Below are 19,287 nucleotides of genomic sequence, written 5' to 3'. Positions count from 1 at the left end.
AGAAATGGCCATCTGAGTCAACCTCCTCCTGACAAAATATTTGCAATCTTCTATGATCAGAGTCACATGTTCCTTCTAGCACCTAGGCCATGAGATATGCATACCATCCTGTCTCCTCAGATCCTGCTACTTCTGTTATTGACATCTCATTTATTTATTCTTTAATCCATTAACATCTATTATTAATTAATATCCACTGAGTACATACTCTGTGCCAGATGCTATTCCAGGCACCAGGAATACAGCAAGGAGAAAATGAACAATGAATGCCCTTGTGAAGTATAATTTCTAATAGGTGAAGATCATAAATAAACAAACAAAGCATGCCAGGTGTTAATGGAGAGCATAGAGGAAAATTAAGCAGGGAGATGACATAGGGAAAGGGATAAGCAGGAGTGTAATTTTTGAAGGAGAGCTAGGGTAAACCCACTTCCAGTTATTACAGCAAAATGCAACTACAAACAATACTTGCTTGCACAAACGCTATTTATTGCTGTGAATGGTGGTAAGTTTTTCTTTTTGATTTTCCAGGAAGTATTATTCCTCAGCACCCTAATCCTGTTTCTCTTCTTTTCCATGAGGTGGCTTCTTTTCCGATCCTAGCCCTTCCCTAATCATAATGTTCCCTCTTTGGAGTGCATGGTTGCAACCATTCTTGTGGCTCTGCTTGAGCTGTACTTTCTCTGAATATGGTGCACAGAACTGATATCCTTCCTATTCCAGATGAGCTCTGAGCAACACAGAATAAAATGGAACCATCACAGAATGAAATGGAACCATCATCAGCACAGAACTCACATCCTCCCTATTCCAGATGGGCTCTGAGCAACACAGAATAAAATGGAACCATCACCTCTGACATTCCTTATTCTGCATACTTTCTTTTTTCATACGAATATTTTGCTACCTAAGAGCATAGATTCAAATTATCCTGAATATAGACTCCTTGTATTTTATGTTTGCAGGTCTAAACACACTTGTGGGCCGGGCGCGGTGGCTCAAGCCTGTAATCCCAGCACTTTGGGAGGCCGAGGCGGGTGGATCACGAGGTCAAGAGATCGAGACCAGCCTGGTCAACATGGTGAAACCCCGTCTCTACTAAAAATACAAAAAATTAGCTGGGCATGGTGGTGCGTGCCTGTAATCCCAGCTACTCAGGAGGCTGAGGCAGGAGAATTGCCTGAACCCAGGAGGCGGAGGTTGCGGTGAGCCGAGATTGCGCCATTGCACTCCAGCCTGGGTTAACAAGAGCGAAACTCCGTCTCAAAAAAAAAAAAAAAAAAAAAAAAAAAAAAAAAAAAAAAACACTTGTTCCCGTTTTTCTTTTTTTTTTTTTAAGCCACATTGCACAGTTGACTCATATGGAACCCAGAGTCAGTTAAATTGCTAAGAAATATTTGTCTCCCAACTCTAACCCCAGGGTCTCCTCCCCCTTGATTTTAGTAGCTTTAGGAAAAATTGAATGAGTTAGGGCAGTAGCTGTGGCAGTCAGGACACACAGCACATAGTGACCTCTAGGTATCCTTTGTGCTCCCTATAACTCTGCCTACTTTATGCTCCAGATTTGATTAACACCATCTCAATCTGCAAAGCTTTAAAGTGCTGACTTTTCATCTGTCTATTTTTTCCCTGCTAATGTTTAAAAAGAAATCAATTGATGGCAGCTCATGTTTCTGTCCTTTGCTTCTCTTGCCAGAGGTGAATCCCACTGTTTCCGAGAGAGAACAGGCTGTGTGACTGCCCTGCAGCCTCTCCAGATGAGGGTGGATCACAAAGAAAATCCACATTCTCTTCTCACTGCCTTGTCACAATTAAAGCACGTGGGATGGAGGTGAAACCTCTCTAATATCCACTCCCAAGGTGTTCTTTTGTATCCTTTGCCTTTCAAAGTCAACAGGGATGAAACATCAAAAAGGCACTAAGAGACAGTGTAAGATAGCTATCATGGGAGCTTAAATCCACCAGTTACTAGCTGGGGAATCATTAGCAAGTTACTCAATCACTCTGTGACTCTATTTCCCCTCTGTTAAATGGAGTCAATAATAGTAGCTACTCTCCAAGCACACTGTAAGCGTTAAATGAGCTTACATGTGTAAAGCGCTGGGTAAGTAACTAGCACATAGTGAACACAATGTAAGTGTTAGCTCCCATTTGGGGTTAGAATTAAATACATACTTTTGTGGTTTACTTCCAATTAGGTTGGAGGCAGATTCCTTGCTCTGTGTTTTTCCTAGGAGAAACAGTGATATAGCAGGCTCTGAAGTCAGACGGATGAATAATATCTGAGCTCAGTTGCATGATCTTGGAAACATTATTTACCTTAGGTAAACCTCAACTTCCTCATCCGCCAAACAGTGATAATGGCACCGCCTTTACAGAGCTGTGGTGAGAACTAGGTGAGTTGAGTGTTCATAAGGCTCCCATTGAAAATGCATATTGAGTGCATGGCTTTGGATGCACAAATGGTAATGTGCATCCTTGATGGAAGAAGATTATTGCACAACAATTATGCATCAATAGAACCAAAACTTTCTTGTTTCATGAGAATATTTACTTATCAGATTGCTCATTTACTTTTCAAAGCTAGTGAGGTGCCTGGCAAAGAATATTTATAGAGCATATCTCTGTGTAAAACCAAGGGCAACATGCTTCAGACAGCTAACCCAGAAGTGAGTCGTGCCCCAGAAATGCTTTCACTATACTGCCATCCCTGATCACTCAAAATGAGTTTGTGTCCTTGTCCGTCTAATTTTCCTGGTAAATATCAGTCACCTTGAAATAGGTCATTTCCTGCTGATAAACAGCCCTTGATGAGGCTAGAAGCAGTCAGTGTTCACTACCTGATCATTAATCCCTGAAAATGCCCTATACCCAAATTCTTAATTGCTTAAACAAATGATTTCCACGGGTGATTAAATATCAGAGGGAAGCCGCAGCACTTGCTAACAGCAAGGTAGTTCTTTGTGACATGATGGCTACACTCCTCCCTCAATCCCGGGAAACACCGAGTGAGAAGTGGAGAGAACTTCGATGCTGGTGAAGACAGGGTCAGAAAGTGGGGGCCGTGTCCTGCCTTGTCTTCAGGAGACATGGAGACAACCAATCTGAAGAAAGAGAATAATGAGAGAGAAACTGATGGGAACACATGAAGAATGAAGACAGAGCTAGTTGGGATAAGTTTTATTGCTTGTTCCAGCTGTTCCTAGAGCACATCTGCAGTCATGCTCTGAGATTCCATGAGACTCCCTAGCATGTGAATAATAAGATTCCTTTTTTTCATTAATCTAGTTAGAAACCTGTCACCAAAAAAAAAAAAGAAATTCTAAAAAAATATGTTTTCTTCTTCCCTTTGATACTGCCTTCATGATGGATCATTTAAATCCAAGGCCATCTCCTATTTTTCCTTTAAAGTCATATATGTTTTCTCCATGTTTATGTTATAGTTAGAGATGAGTGTCTAGGATTTATGCAATCTTGGCATTTCCTGATACTGTCTAATTGTGGGGCTTGGGAGTGGATTATCTTTGCTGCCAAATGTCAAGAACACCTGGACCTACCTGGAAACACAGCCAGTGCTAATTAAGAAGCGATACCAGGAGTGCAGTCTTGTTCATGCTGCACTTCCTGTTACCAATGTACTATTTATTACAGGATATGGGTCATTATGGGGATAAGAGGGTTTCTGTAGGAGTAGGTAACCCTTTGACGTGGCCTTAAAAAATTGACTTTCTGCTTCTGTGGTGTTGGTAAGAATCCTGGGATCAGGAGCGCTTTCTAAGATTCTCTATGCAAGGACAGTTCCTATCTTCCACACTTTACCTAGGCAAGCACAGAGAGACATGGTTACTAAGGGGTAACATCTCCCTGACGTTGCATCTATAGTTAGTAAGTGAAAATAATATTAGAAAGGTCTAATGGATCTCGAAAAAGCAAAAATATGGCCAGGCACAGTGGCTCATGCCTGTAATCCCAGCACTTTGGAGGCTGAAGTGGGTAGATCACCTGGTAGATCAGCCTGGTCAGGGGTTTGAGACCAGGCTGGCCAACATGGTGAAACCCCATCTCTACTAAAGATACAAAAAAAAAAAAAAAATTAGCTGGACATGGTTGCAGGCACCTGTAATCCCAACTACTTGGGAGGCTGAGGCAGGAAAATTGCTTGAACCCAGGAGGTGAAGGTTGCAGTGAGCTGAGATTGCACCACTGCACTCCAGCCTGGGTGACGGAGGGAGACTCTGTCTCACAGAAAAAAAAGAAGAAGAAGAAGAAAAGAAAAAGCAAAAATTGGTCTTGTCTGTGAATGTGAGGCAAGGTGACACAGATTAAAGTGAAGCAATGACTTCCTGCTTTCTTTCCGTATTTCCTACCACTTCCTTCCCATGATCCTATGGGCCAGTCTTGAGGGATTTGCTATAATTATTCTGTCTGACACCATTTAAAGGCAACTTTTGAGCAAATGTTTAAAGTAGTGGTTCAATGTCCTCTGCCTGAGACTGAGACAGACTTCCCCCGCCCCCACTCCAACCCCTCTCTTAAGGTCCTGCCTGGCCCCACTAAGCATGAAAATAAAGGAAAATCTTGAATTCCTTCAAGGAAGATGCCAGGTACCTAGCTAGCTTTGAAAAGTAAATAAGCAACCTGATAAATAAGAAAGAAAGTAATAATAGCTTAAAACAATAGCCAAAGAAGTTACAGCCACAAAATACTTGGTTCCCCATAAAAACTAAAGGTAACAACTTATGTCCTTGAGTTGTTTTTCAGAAGCCTGGACCCCCACCAAATAGAAAATACTGTCCACTGGCACATCGATTTCTGATAAGGGGGAACGGAGGACTGAACTCTGACAGTCATTTTTGTTCTAAATTTCTTCTCAAGGGGTCTGGAGGAAGTCATGCCCGCAGGACAGACCTCAACGTTCCTTTCCGCTGACCCCAAGTTTTTAGACAAAGCTTCACTTCCATAACCAATCAGAAATCAGGGAATCTTTCACTCTACCTATGACCAGTCAGCCTTCACTTCAAGATACTCCACCCTTTTAGGCCGAACCAATGTATAACCTCCATATATTGATTTGGAATTTTGCCTGTAACTTCTGCTTTCCTGAAATATACAAGCCCTGACTTTTAAAACCCTTGCTCGTAAGTCATCAGGGAGTCGGGTCTTAAGTGTGAGCTGCCCAGTTCTTGCTGGTTGCCCTGCAAGTAAACATCGTCCTTTTTCCCACTGCAAAACTTCAGTGTGAATGTCAGCCTTCCTGAGCTGGGCAAACAAACCCCAGTTTGGGTCCATAACCCACCCACTCATCATGCTGTCCCTCCCGGCCTAGAGCCTCGGACTTGACTTCCTTGCCAGAGTCATTTCCCTCATCAGGGCCCCAGGCATTTCTAGCCTTGCTTCTCCATCCTTCATCCTCCTGTCTGTTGCCTTCCGGTATTCACCACCCTGTTCTCTGTTGATTTCTCAGTGGTTCAATTATCCCTTTTGTGCAATATACTTTCAAACAAATGTTCATTGAATAAACTGCCAATTCAAATGCCTGTCATGGTAGAATTGCAGGAGAAGTGTCAGACTGGTGGGAGAGCAGAGTCTTTTGACACACTGGGCAGAAATAGCCTGTTATCTATGCTTTGGACCAGCTTCTATGTTCTGTATCTGAGTCCACATATCAGAATTCCACAGAGCGGCAAAGTGCTTAGGCTTATTTTATTTCATGCTGTTTTGTATATATTCAGGGTCTTTTCTTCTGAAATTTAAACTGATCAACAATAATATACTGTTTCACTTAACCTTGTAAAAAGTAAAGTGAGTAATTCAGAATCTTGAGCATGCTTAAGAGCTCAGGCTAGAAATAAATATTTATACAAATCCTACAATGTCTAGCACATTCCCTTGCACAAAAAGGAAAAAGTGACAGTAAGGTAAGATTTTACAATACACACACACGTATTATGTAATTATGTGTGTATATTTGTATGAATTATATTATAAAAATAATATAAATAAATTATAATATAATATATTCAATTATAATAATCATAATATAATTATCTAGTATGTTATTCATAATTATTGTTATATTATAATTAATATGATATAATATTAATTACATTATATATTACAGGGGTGGGCGCAGTGGCTCACACCAGTAATCCCAGCACTTTGGGAGGCCAAGGCTGGTGGATCACAAGATCATGAGTTTGAGACCAGGCTGGCCAACATAGCGAAACCCCATCTCTACTAAAAACACAAAAAATTAGCCAGGCGTGGTGGTGGCCACCTGTAATTCCAGCTACTTGGGAAGCTGAGGCAGGAGAATCGCCTTAACCTGGGAGGCAGAGGTTGCAGTGAGCTAAGATCATGCCACTACACTCCAGCCAGAGAGACAGTGCGAGACTCAATCTCAAGATAAAAATATATATATGTAATATATTATGTAAATTAGTATAATATATAAACATATATTTACATATTTATCCAAACATTATTAGTTCTGATCTACCTGATACTGACAGTAATTGAAGAGCTTTCAGACTTGCAGGCCAGCTCCTGAGGCACAGTCTTCAAGAAATGTAGAGGGCAGAGCTATATCTGGACCTGAGTTACTGATCAGCTCTTGGCACTGACATAATAAATAACTGAATTCATGATTCATCAAATAGAGCACTACTAAGGAGCTACTATTGTACCATACACTGGGATAGACTATACCATCTCCTGCTTATAGCTTTGTGTTTTCTGGAAAGACTATATTAAGAAATGCATTGGGTATCTAAGAACAGAGACTACGCCATGGGTATGTCATTTATATGAGATCTTGTAAATGATCTTATGCGATTTTAAACTTTTAATTACTGATAAATTGATTGATGCTTTGATTGCTAACATATGGAAGGGAGGCATCTGATATACATTTTTGTGTTCACTTCTCAAAATAAATTAGGGGGAAGAGTATAACCCAACACTGAAGTAGAACAAAATAATGATCAATGATAATGAGATCATTTTTCAATAATTTGCAACCAGACTAAGAGAGTTTATTTACCCCTCTGTAACTAGAATGCTGCTTTTTTTAAATTCCGGGGTGTTGACCAGGTTTAAATTCTTCTGGCACGTTAGCTTTTAGAATAAATTATTCCAAGTCAAACATTAGTTGCACAAGTTTCTCTTCTATTGCAGTACAACACACTATTCCAAAATTCAGTGGCTTAAAACAATAAATAATTCTTACCTTTCATAGTTCTGGGGTTACTTTGGCTAGGTGGTTTTCAGTTGGGATCTCTCACATCAGATGGAGCCGTGACTATCTGAAGCTTAACTGGGCCAAATGATTAAGCACTTATGGCTGGCAGTTGATGTCAATTAAAGTCTAGAAGCTGAAGTGGAGCTTAAAACCAAAACACATGGCCTCCACGAGGCTTGGGCTTCTCATAGCAAGACCACGGCAGCTGAGTTACAAAAGGAGTTAAAGTCAGACAAGCAAGCATTCCAAGAGGCTCAGACCAAAGCTACAAAGCTTCTAATCCCAGAAATTATCACTTCTGAAACATTTCATTGGTTAACAGTTAAGTTGGAGAGGGCTACATATGGGTAGGAATATTGGGAGGCTTGGCTCATTGGAAAGCCATCTTTAGAGGCTAGCTACCACCATCGATCTTCTGGCTACTAACAACTCATGAGACCTCCACCTGCAAAATACACTCACTCCTTCTAGGACCTCCAAATCTCATCCCATTGTGGCCCCTGGCTCAGGTAGGAAAATCCTGGATCTCATCATCTAAACCAGGTCTAGGTAAGAATAGGCTAAGTATAGTTCCCCAGGTGCAATTTCTCAAGTATCAGCAATTCTCTTCCAGTTGGCTATTACTGCATAACAAGCCACTCAAAGTTCACTGGCTTACGACAAAATGCTATTTATGAGTCAAGGATTCAGAGAAGATACAGCTGAAGGGTTTGTCGCGTGGCACGAGCTAGAGCAGCTGGGGCTCGTAGATCACTTCCAAAATGGCTTTTCCACGCACACATCTGATGCTTCGGTGCTACCTGGCATCTCTTTCCTCTATTCTCCATTTCTCTCTCCCTCCCTCCACAGCATCTCAGCATCTAAGATAACTTCATGTGACTTTGGCTTCTCACAGCAGGGTGGTCTCAGGATAGACGGACCTCTTATTTGGTCACTGGCTTTCCCCAAAGATGTTCTTCAAAGTCCCAGAACATCTCTCCTGGCATATATTGTCAGGCCAGTCACTAAGACCAGCCCAGATTCAAAGGGAAGGAAATAGATCCCTTTTTGCAATGGGGGAATGACATGCTTGTGCCTGAAGAAAGGAATTGATGGTGGCCATCTTGCAGACAAACTAACAAGTATTCCTTATTGTCTGCCAAAAATATGGGGCTCTCCTAGGAAAATAGCTCTTCTACCCTTCTCCCAGGTCTCAGCCTAAATGTCACTTCCTCAGGGCAGCTTTCCTTGATTCCCCTAGAACACTTAGGTATACCTTTTGAATGGTTATATAATAAGCACCCATATCACAGCAACTATTACTTTTTTTTTTTTTTTTTTTTTTTTGGAGATGGAGTCTCACTGTGGTACCAGACTGGAATGCAGTGGCACGATCTCAGCTCACTGCAACCTCTGTTTCCCAGGTTCAAGTGATTCTCCTGCCTCAGCCTCCCAAGTAGTTGGGATTACAGGTGCGCACACCATGCCCAGCTAAGTTTTGTATTTTTAGTAGAGACAGGGTTTCACCATGTTGGCCAGGATGGTCTCGATCTCTTGGCCTCGTGATCCGCCCACCTCAGCCTCCCAAAGTGCTGCGATTACAGGCGTGAGCCACCACTCCCAACCTGTTAACTTTTAATAAAATGGCTTATTTAACTATGTGTCTCTCTGACTAGTTGCTGCAATAAGCATCTGTCTGGCTCATCACTGCACACTTAATACCAGCACAGGACACCACACATGATGGGCCCTCAACAAATAATAAAATAAAAATGGAAACTTATTATGTCCACAGCCAACCCTGCTGGAGCTATCATTTGGTTTCAAGAGTCAGGACTGAATTCTTGGTCTTCATCTTTCCCTTTTATTTCCTCCCCATTTAACTTGTCCCTGTATGTGTAAGAGCAAGTTTTCAAGTTAATAACATCATCAGGACTTGTCCTGAGCCCATTTTTTTCTGCTGCAGCTCCTGTGGGCTGGAGGAGTGATTAACATGTGTAAGACAGAGAAGGGAGGGGCCCTCAGCTGCTCTTGAAAATGAATCTCCCATGATGCACCAGCCACGAGCTTAATAGGGAGCATGATCTTCAATTTGCTGAGTGTCGCTCTACAAGGGCCCTGAGCTGGGCTTGTGACATGCCATTTCTCAGAGGATTTCAACTGCTGCTGCTGCTACCGGGAAGGATTGATGACTCTGATAAGAGATTTGAATGCAGTCCTCTTATAAAACAGAAGGGGCGGGGTTGTCAGAGTAATTGGGGTAGCAAGCCTGTGTATGTGCATACCATACATAATAATGCATGCATATTATATACATAGGATAAAAGGGTAGAATATTTGAGGATAAAGCAAAAGCCAAAAGGACAAAGGCAACCGGCAATCTAATCCATTTAATGGGTCAAGGAGCTCAGAGCTGAGCCGCAAATGCATCATTTGATAACGGTAATGAAAAAGACAGCAATCTATATCTACAAATAGCATTAAGACAGATTTGGTTTAGAGGCCAAACTAAGTTGATGTGAAATTTACGAGACTGGCTGTCTCGCAGATATGCTTGGCGAGGGAGGTGTATTCAATTCCTCCTTTTTCCCTTTAGAGCTTGCTGTGAGTTAGATTCTGTTTCTGAGGTGGGTTTTCCCAATATGTGGGGCTTTTTTTTTTTTAATGACAACTAAGTGTTTTGCCACCCAAGCTTATCTTAGTTGTGAGGATGCCAATTTCGCAAGTGGGCAACAATTATTTTAATTGCCCGTTTGGGCATTTCATTTCCCTGCCCCATCTCTGTGGCTCTCCTGCTTGCAAGAAGCAGGAGCACACACACAACACACACAGTTAACTTGCAGGTGGCTTGAGCTGGAATTCATAGCAAAGTGTGTGTCTGAGTCATGACTTAGCAGCTGGTCCTAGAAAATATCTGAACTATGTGTCTTGCTGATGTGGACAGTATGTTTCATGTCTGCAAACCCCATTACAATATTCTGGGCAAAATGCTGTTGGAAACTTTATTTTCAACCATAGTTCTCATACATCCTCAACAGGAATGACAGTGCATTGCATTGCAAATCTGCAGGGTGTGTGAAGCTTTTTTCTTCTTATGATGCCTCAGTCAATATCAGGTAGCACTCACAAAGGGTAATGAAGTCTGCTTTCAGCACCGTGCTGTCCCTATAATTACATGCTGATTGACCTTCACTTTGTGCTGCGCCTGCAAAGAAAGGGGACCCTGATACATTGTACAACACAGAGCATGTGGAAGTCAGATGCCTTGGAGTAAGTAATGAGCCTGTCCCTACCACAGGTGGTGGACGGTTTCCACTCTAGACTTACTACCAATTCAAGAATATTTAACAGACCACCAAATCAGAAGTTTGGGAAGGGATATGGGGATACGAGTTCTAAAAGCAGCCATCCCCGCCCCCAAATTTAGATCTTTACCTATCTTGTCAGAAATCATATAATAAGTGAAGTACCATCCTGGCCAGCATGGTGAAACCCCGTCTTTACTAAAAATACAAACCAAACATCTCTCATACTTCCTGTATGAGAACTTTGGTTCAAAATGGTTTTAACTGGGCATGGTGACACGCACCTGTAATTCCAGCTACTCAGGATGCTGAGGCAGGAGAATTCCCTGAACCCCGGAGGCAGAGGTTGCAGTGAGCTGAGACTGCACCACTGCACTCCAGCCTGGTGACAGAGTGAGACTCCCTCTCTCATACACACACACAAAAGGTGAAGTAATGTTTTTGACTTATTCCACAAGTCCAACCTAGGCACATGCTGCCTTGTGAAGGAAATACTAATTCTATGTAAGAGGATGCAACTGTATGGGTAAGTCCTCACCCCTCTTTCATGCTTTAGGTTCTCTCTGCTTAGGTAACTACTGTAATGAATAAACCCCCAAATATATAATGGTTCAAGTACAACAGACATGTATTTCTTGCTCACCTAACAGCCCAGAGCAATTTCAAGGAATCGGGGCTGGGTGGTAGGCAGGAATGCCTTGCCCTCTCCAGGCACTCAAAGAGGAGGCTGATGGAAGATTTTTCAACATGTGATGTCCCTAGACTCCCTGAAGGCTTCCATCCCTGTCAGCTGGATGTGGTAAGAAGCAGAGAAAAAAAGCCTACGTAAAAAGTCACGTGAACTATAGCTAAATCATTTCTCCTCACACATTCCTCTGGCTAGAAGAAATCAGCCACACCTCACAGCAAGAGAGGCTGGAATTGTCACCTAACTGGGTTCCCAGGAGGTAAAGAACATGAATAATGGTAAGCAAATAGCAGTCACTTCCCCACTATGCCCTTTTAGTGTTGGAGTTCCCAGTTTCTCGGGGTCTGCCTCGATGTTGTCATAGAATATGCTCTCCCTGGTAGCTCAAGAAAGAGACTCCAAAACCCTCCTCTACATCTATCTGATTAGCTAATAGGCATCTCAAATGTGACAAATATAAAACCAAATTTGTCATCTAAACCCCATCTGTAAAATGGAGGTAGTAATAGTATCTAGTCATATGGTTGTAGTGAGGATTAAATGAGTTAATACATGCAAAACACTTAAAAGTGCCTGGAACACAGTGAATGCATAATCAATACTGGCTATTATTATTATTATTATTATTATTATTCCCGCCCCACCCCAACTCTTCTCCCCAAAACCCTCCCAAGCTTCACAGCACGATCACCTATGTAGCAGACCAAACTGGAAGTCATAGCTGCCCACTCCTTCTTCCTCAGCTCTTACCCTCATCCAGTCACTTTCAAATTACTAGAAGAGCTGCTGCCTGAGATTCATTCCCAGTGACACTCACTACTTCTGAGCTGCACAGTTGCAAAATCCTGCTAAGCGATCACCTCTTCTCTGGACTCTTCTTCTAACGCCCTTTCAGCAATATTGCCAGAGTAAATAGCTTTAAATGTCCTAAAAGATGTTCTCAAACACTTCGATGGCTTTTTATTGTCTATAAGTATAAAGTCCACTTATTCCATAAGTCCATCCTAGGCACATGCTGCCCTGTGAAGGAAACAGGAATTCTATGTAAGATGATGCGACGGTATGGATTGCTGAAAACTTGAGTCCAGCCAGATTGGAAAGGCTCCAAACTCCATGCCGATGCCCACATCCCCTTCCCTTTCTCGGTCTCAATCACAGCCAACGACCACACTTTTCACTCTCTCTCTGTGTCTTGTTGATTTTGGTCCTTGTACCTAAGTTTGTTCTTTTTTCTTTCTCTTAAATTTCTCATGCTCGATTCAAATATCACCCTATCGGAGTGGCAGTCCACCCCCAGTCAGAATCCATCAGGCATGCCTTCATTTTCCCTACTCACATATTATTAAAACATCTATCACTTATCAGTTATGATTTGTCCTGAAGTTAACTGAGTGTGTATCCTCTATTTGACTATGAATACTTGAATGCTCCCAAGTGGAGCTAGCCATCACCACCATGATACATTAACTTAGTTTTTAAAGTTTCTCAGCTCACGGAAATGTAAATAGAGAATTGTATTTTTACCCCCATAAAACCTTCAACTGGACTGTGTGGATTTCTCTACCACAAAAGGCGGTGGCTCCCTTTACAACACTGTTAGCAGATTCAGTCAATGTCTAGTACTGTTAGATACAAGAATATCTCTTGGTCTACATCCAAGACACCTGCTCCTCCTTTTTCTAGCCTGAAGCTCTTCAAATATTGGGAGAAGGGTCAGTGGATGAGAACCTTCTTGCGTGGTAGGGACTCTCTCTGGACTCACTCTGGTTCAGCCTAATGTGGGTTCCAGTTAATGGTGTGAATTGTATTTCAAGGAAGATAATTACTTTAATCCATCCCCCTCTATAACTGAGGGCCTCTCCCAGAAGGGTTCCCCGATCTGTACACACCCTGCGCCCACCTGCGTTTCCCGGCCGAGCAATGCACTGTTCGGTGCAACTGTTCACTAGGCGGACCACAGCTGCTGCTTCTCCACTGAACCTGGTGCTCTTTCCATGAAGCTGCTGGGACGGCTGGAGTCAGGTCCTCTCTGACACCTTCTAAGTAAGGCCTGTGAGGAATTGGGATGAGATATAAATTATCCCATTTTTCCCCTGACACTTTATACGATATGTTTCAAGCCTGTTAGCATGGCCTACTCCAGGGGCCTTTCATCCTCAGAAATCTCCAGATGCAGATGGCCCCAAACCTCGGGGAACATGTGAGAGTCTGGGACTGAAAAGGACAATGACAATGTAGGCACCGCCCTGGGGCCCCAGCCTGTTCCTCCAACAAACACCCTTAAGTCACAGCGCCCTAAGTCACAGTGTCCAAAACCCCACTCTGCATCTATTTGATTATCTAATAAGCATCTCAAATGTGACAAATAGAAAACCAAAGTGGTTTTAGTCATACTATTCAGTATTACATACAGTTAACTTAATTGAACAAATATTCGTTATTTGTTCTATTCAGTATTCAGCATTACATATATTAAATTTAATTGAACAAATATTTGTTAAATGTCTACTCCCTACTGAGCTCAGGAGCTCAGGGTATTTCTGGGAACTAGACAGCTCAGCACTCACACAGTGAAGGAGTGAGATGCCAACCTCCAAAGCTTAAAGTTACCTCCAATCTTTATAAGAAATTCTTTTAGAACTTCCTTTGCCTGACTTTAGGGATGGGAGGCCATAGCTTCGCATCTGGAATATTGCTCTGCTCATACAGCCAAGACTCTCCTACCTTTATTTTGTGTGTGTGTGTGTGTGTGTGTGTGTGTGTGTGTGTGTGTGTGTGTGTTTGAAATAGGGACTCCATGGCTGGGCACCATGGCTCATGCCTGTAATCTCAGCACTTTGGGAGTCTGAGGCCAGTGGATCACCTGAGGTCGAGAGTTCAAGACCAGCCTTACCAACATGGTGAAACCCTCTCTCTACTAAAAAAAATTACAAAATTAGCTGGCATGGTGGCGCATGCCTGTAATCCCAACTACTCAGGAGGCTGAGGCAGGAGAATCGCTTGAACCCTGGAGGTGGAGGTTGTGGTGAGCCGAGATCGTGCCATTGCACTCCAGCCTGGGCAACAAAAGCCAAACTAAATCTCAAAAAAAAAAAAAGAGAGAGAAAAGAAAAAGAAATAGGGTCTCTCTCTGTCACCCGGGGTGCAGTATAGTGGCAAGATCACAGTCACTGCATCCTCAAACTCCTGGGAGTATCAAACAGTCCTTCCACCTTAGCCTCCCAAGTAGCTGGGACTACAAAAGCATGACCCATGCCCAGCTAATTTTATTAAATGTTTTGTAGAGATGGGTTCTCACTATGTTGCCCATGCTGGTCTCGAACTCCTGGCCTCAAGCCATCCTCCTGCCTCTGCCTCCCAAAGTCCTGGGATTGCAGGTGTGAGCCACTGCGCCCAGCCTTCCCCTACCTTTTGGTTCCCTTCTCCTGAAAGGAGGCATGGTGCCATAGGAGGTGAAGCAGAGCCGGCATTGCTCTTGTCCGTTCCAGTAAGCCCTGGGGAAATGATGCTGGCCTCGTTTGCTGAAGAGCTTCTTTGGGATGGAAGGTTGGTAGGGCCTCTTTTCTCCAGCTTTGGACCTTGGCTAACTTCAGGATCAGGAAAAACTCATTGCAACACACTGTAAAATGCCTTAGATATGTAGACTTCTGCTGGCCTTAGCACTGTTTCCATAAAACATTTCTCTAAGTATATGTCTCCCTGCAGACACTGGAAACTCTTTAAAGGAATAGATCTCCTTCATTTTCTAATTCTTAGCACAGTTCTGAGCATTTTGTGGGTATTCAGTGACTGTCTGATATATTATTTCCTCACCCCCAAGAAAGTCGAAGTCTCAGGATCATGAAATGCCAACCTCCTCCTATTTCAGAAGACAAAACTCAGGTCCAGAAACATGAGGTCATTTACACAAGGACGCCCAGCTAGATGGGATTCCATTTCACACACAAGTGTGTACACTCAATCGCGCAGCAGAAGCCTAAGTGAGCCAAGCGTAGTTGATGACTGGCCTTTGGAGGAAAGAAAGCGGGTAATGGAAAACACTGCACACATTCCGACAGTTGATTTTTGCAGATGAAGCACATTTTTCATGCCCTGATCCGGGAGGGTTTGCCAGTGTGTACCGTGACTAATTCCTGTTGGCCCAGCCTAGACTTCCTGTTTTCAGGGCAGCGTGACAGATTTGTTGGTAGAATTCGGCTTTAATTCATTTCAGGCTGATCCTGGAAACCAGAGGCTTTGTCATGTCTCGTGGCAACATTAACTCCATTTTTCTGCCTTCACTACTTCTATTGTAAGCAGAGGCCACTCAATAGGGCAATCTTAACTGCCTGCTGAAGGTGACGGCCAGAAGTATAAATAACTGTTCTCATTTAGTCTTCTATTCTTTTCTGGGAAAAGTAGCAATCTTCTCTTATCTCTCAAATGGATCCAAAGCTGATTAAGTTCATTCAAGACAGCTTACATGTTTCTTGGTGAAACAGAATTTGCAGGACAGGCTGTCCGAGAAGGGGTAACTCCCACAGTGTCATCGGATGAACCCACAGTGACTCAGGGTCAATTAAAGATTTTCTATGGGGTCCAGTCATGTCCACATTTAACTCCATCTATTAGAGCATGGAGTGGTTGAAACCTGAGATATTACCCAGGAAGGTTTTAGTTCTGCTTTGTCTGAAATTTAAAAAAAAAAAAAAAAAAAAAAAAGCAGCTCCCTTATTCAGAATTCCCCAAGTTGGGGTGGAACGGAAGACAGGTGGAAAACAAGAAGGTCTGCAGCTGTGCCCAGAGCCTTTCACATGCAGGTGGTTCCACGGGGCACTATGGAAAGTATGCAGTGAAGAGTGGTCTCTGGGCACAGATCCCACAGAGGGAAGAGTTGATGAGTCAAGAGCCCCTCTGCATAGGTCCCTTCTGTATTGTTCACCTTCATGCATGTTCTAAAAACTACCCCCAGCCCAAAGCCATCACTGGCAGAGAAACAGAAGTCACAACCCTTTATTAGCTGGTGAGTCTTGTGTCCAAGCATGTACCAATTGTTGTGGTCAGGGAGACACAGAACACGGGTTGGCCACTGTTATACCCACACCCAAATCTGTGAAGGAGAAAGGAGCACCCAGTGAATGGCAGAGCAGCACCCACAGAGATACGGGAGCAAGGGAGAGGGCATTCCTCTAAAAAGAGGAGGCTGGGCAGACACCCACTCATCAATGAAGACCCCTATATAAGTTTTTATTTCTATAGTCAAATTCTCTCATTACCATATTACCTAAAATAATTTGGATATTTCATGTGACATTTAGGTATTTTATGTAATACCTAGTGAATCTATTGGATATCATATTGAAATATACTTTTCCACACTTGACCTTAGCCAAAAGTCTGGGAAGCGATGAAACACACTTTTCCAAAGACTGTTAGGCTGTGTATATCATACCCAAGAACGGTACACACTGGCTACCTTCTATGCTTTTCCAACAACATACCACGTGTCAAATTTCTACACCAAGTGTCCTGTCTTTCCCAATCAATTTCTTTCTTTTTCCCATCTCTAGGAGTCACTTGAAAAATATTTAGAAATAAACAAGTATTTCAGGATGGAAAAGATGGGGAAGATGTAGTGCTATTGACTGAGCATACTTATCTATGAGAAAATGTGAAATACAGCAGGACATTTAGAGAGCTAAGAGTAACTGATTATTTTCAAATACACTTCCAGAAAGCTAAGCACTAGCAGAATTTTCTGAGACAAAAACTAATGCTCACAGGTCTATTAAAGGAGAGGCTGTTATCTTTATGTAGGAGCTGGAAAGCTGGAAATTGCCTTCTACTGAATACTTCTCTTTATTCGTCCTGCAATACTACACCCATAACTATTCCTTCTATGGCACAACTGCTCAATACTGCAAAGGGAAAGCTAGGCTGATTTCCTCATTCGTGACATAATGAGACTTGGAGTCCCCAGTGCCATAAGCAGTGCCATAGAGAAGGAAGAGGCACCTCTCCTGATTTTCATTTACTCTTAAGTAAATGTGAACAGCCAAGAATTATAAGTGCTCATAATGAGGTGTTCTTGCAAAATTTAATGTGTTTCTAGGCTGCCATCAATATAACAGTGGGGATTTAGTATTTCTTATAAATGGGTCTTCCCTTTTCAAAGAACATTTTCATCACTTTCTGTCCAATGATTCACTTAAGCAAAAGCTTAACCTAAGGGATAATAAAACAATAGTATTTCATTTTACTTTGTAATTCTCCTCATCCAACAACTACTTTATAATAGAAGGAAGGTCTTCTCCACCCCAGACCATTTTACCTTTTAACTAAGAATAATAATAACAGAAGGAAGAGATGAGAGGAAGATGCTTGTGTTTAGCAATTAGAGGAAGAACACCACTTTGGTAAGGCAAGGTGGAAAAGCGGAAAAGAAACTAAAGAAACTATAACTTTTAAATGTTTGCTTCATTCCAAGCACTCTCTTAAACATGGGGTTGACAAAGATGAATATAAAAAGATTTCCAGGCCTGGTGTGGTGGCTCATGCTTGTAATCCCAGCACTTTGGAAGGCTGAGGAGGGTGGATCACAAGGTCAGGGGTTCGAGACCAGCCTAGCCAACGCAGTGAAAACCCATCTCTGCTAAAAATACAAAAATTAGCTGAGTGTGGTGGCAGGTGCCTGTAATCCCAGCTACTCGGGAGGCTGAGGCAGAATTGCTTCAACTTGGGAGGCGGAGGTTGCAGTGAGCCGAGATCGCATCACTGCACTTCTGGGCGACAGAGCTCAACTCCGTCTCAAAACAAAAACAAACAAATGAAAAGATTTCCATCTCTCAAAGAAATCACAACTTACCGGGGAAGACAAACATGCACATTTGCAAGAAAAGTGCCTCACACATAGAAGATGTCTTTTAAATACTAGTTGGCCTGATAATTTACCTGTAATAAAATTCAAATTCTGTCTCTACCACTAACAAGCTCGGTGGTGATGCACAGGTGACTCATCATCTCTGTTTAACGGGAACCACTCTGCGCAGTACCTGGCACACAAATGGAATCGTCCTTCGTATTATCGTTGTTGTCGCCTTTGGCTCCCTTCTCCTCCTGCCCTGGCCCCTCTTCCTCCCTTCCCTAAAAACCCAAGCTCCAGTCATCCCAAGCCAGGAGCCCCTTCCCAGGCCTGCCATGGTGCTTCACACCTCTGAGTCTGTGGTTTTCTATTTTGTTCATCTCAAGTGGGCTTCCCAACCCGGTGTGAACTCTCTATGGGAAGGCACCATGGCTTTTCACCTATTTAATCCCAGCACCTGGTACTCATCTAGAATAGTAGGAAGTAGACATTTAACAAATATTTGTTCAATTAAATTAACTATATGTAATATTGAATAGGGCTGGACATGGTGGCTCATGCCTGTAATCCCAACACTTTGAGAGGCCGAGGCTGGTGGATCACCTGGGGTCAGGAGTTCAAGACCAGCCTGGCCAACATGGTGAAACCCCATTTCTACTAAAAATTAGCTGGGTGTGGTGGTATGTGCCTGTAATCCCAGCTACTCAGGAGGCTGAAGCAGGAGAACTTCTTGAACTCAGGAAGCAGAGGTTGCAGTGAGCTGAGATCGCACCACTGCACTCCAGCTTGGACAACAAGATCGAAACTCCATCTCAAAAAAATTTTTTAAAACCGAATAGTATAATTAAAATTATACACTACCAAAGTAGAGAAAGAGTGAAGAATTCTTCGTAGAGAATGAATCATGGAAGGTTTCTCATAGAAGCAGATGACTTAAGTCGTGAATCTTGAAAGATAAATTCATCAAGCGATGGACGTTCAGCCTATGCAAGTATAGTTGGCTTAAGAAAAGTACAAGTATAGCTGGGCGTGGTGGCGCGTGCCTGTAATCCCAGCTACTCGGGAGGCTGAGGCAGGAGAATTGCCTGAACCCAGGAGGCAGAGGTTGCGGTGAGCCGAGATCGCGCCATTGCACTCCAGCCTAGGTAACAAGAGCGAAACTCCGTCTCAAAAAAAAAAAAAAAAAAAAAAAAAAGAAAGAAAAGTACAAGTATTACCAGGGCAGTGGCTCACG

The 19,287-nt window shown here is 42.7% G+C and overlaps 1 protein-coding gene across 6 annotated transcripts in view; it reads right to left on the bottom strand.

Annotated features, from left to right (window-relative positions):
- The window catches only part of POFUT3 (protein O-fucosyltransferase 3), a 288,699-nt gene that overhangs the window by 122,278 nt on the left and 147,134 nt on the right, over positions 1 to 19,287 (bottom strand). For 2 of the 6 annotated variants that reach the window (XR_012513207.1, XR_012513208.1), the window contains one exon: positions 13,113 to 13,262. Coding sequence is in view for 3 of the 6 variants with exons in the window: in XM_074383882.1 (XP_074239983.1) it covers positions 7,367 to 7,445; positions 13,113 to 13,262 (229 nt within the window). In the remaining 3 variants the exon portion in view is untranslated. Of the gene's footprint in view, positions 1 to 6,123; positions 7,446 to 13,070; positions 13,263 to 19,287 lie in introns of those variants that run through there. The other 4 variants (XR_012513206.1, XM_074383882.1, XM_074383884.1 and 1 more) reach the window with 4 other exon arrangements.

This window comes from Saimiri boliviensis, chromosome 13 (assembly GCF_048565385.1).
Source record: "Saimiri boliviensis isolate mSaiBol1 chromosome 13, mSaiBol1.pri, whole genome shotgun sequence".
Classification (NCBI taxonomy): domain Eukaryota; kingdom Metazoa; phylum Chordata; class Mammalia; order Primates; family Cebidae; genus Saimiri; species Saimiri boliviensis.
The sequence above is the reverse complement of the archived record's forward strand: the minus strand, read 5'-3'. Positions and strand labels throughout refer to the sequence as shown.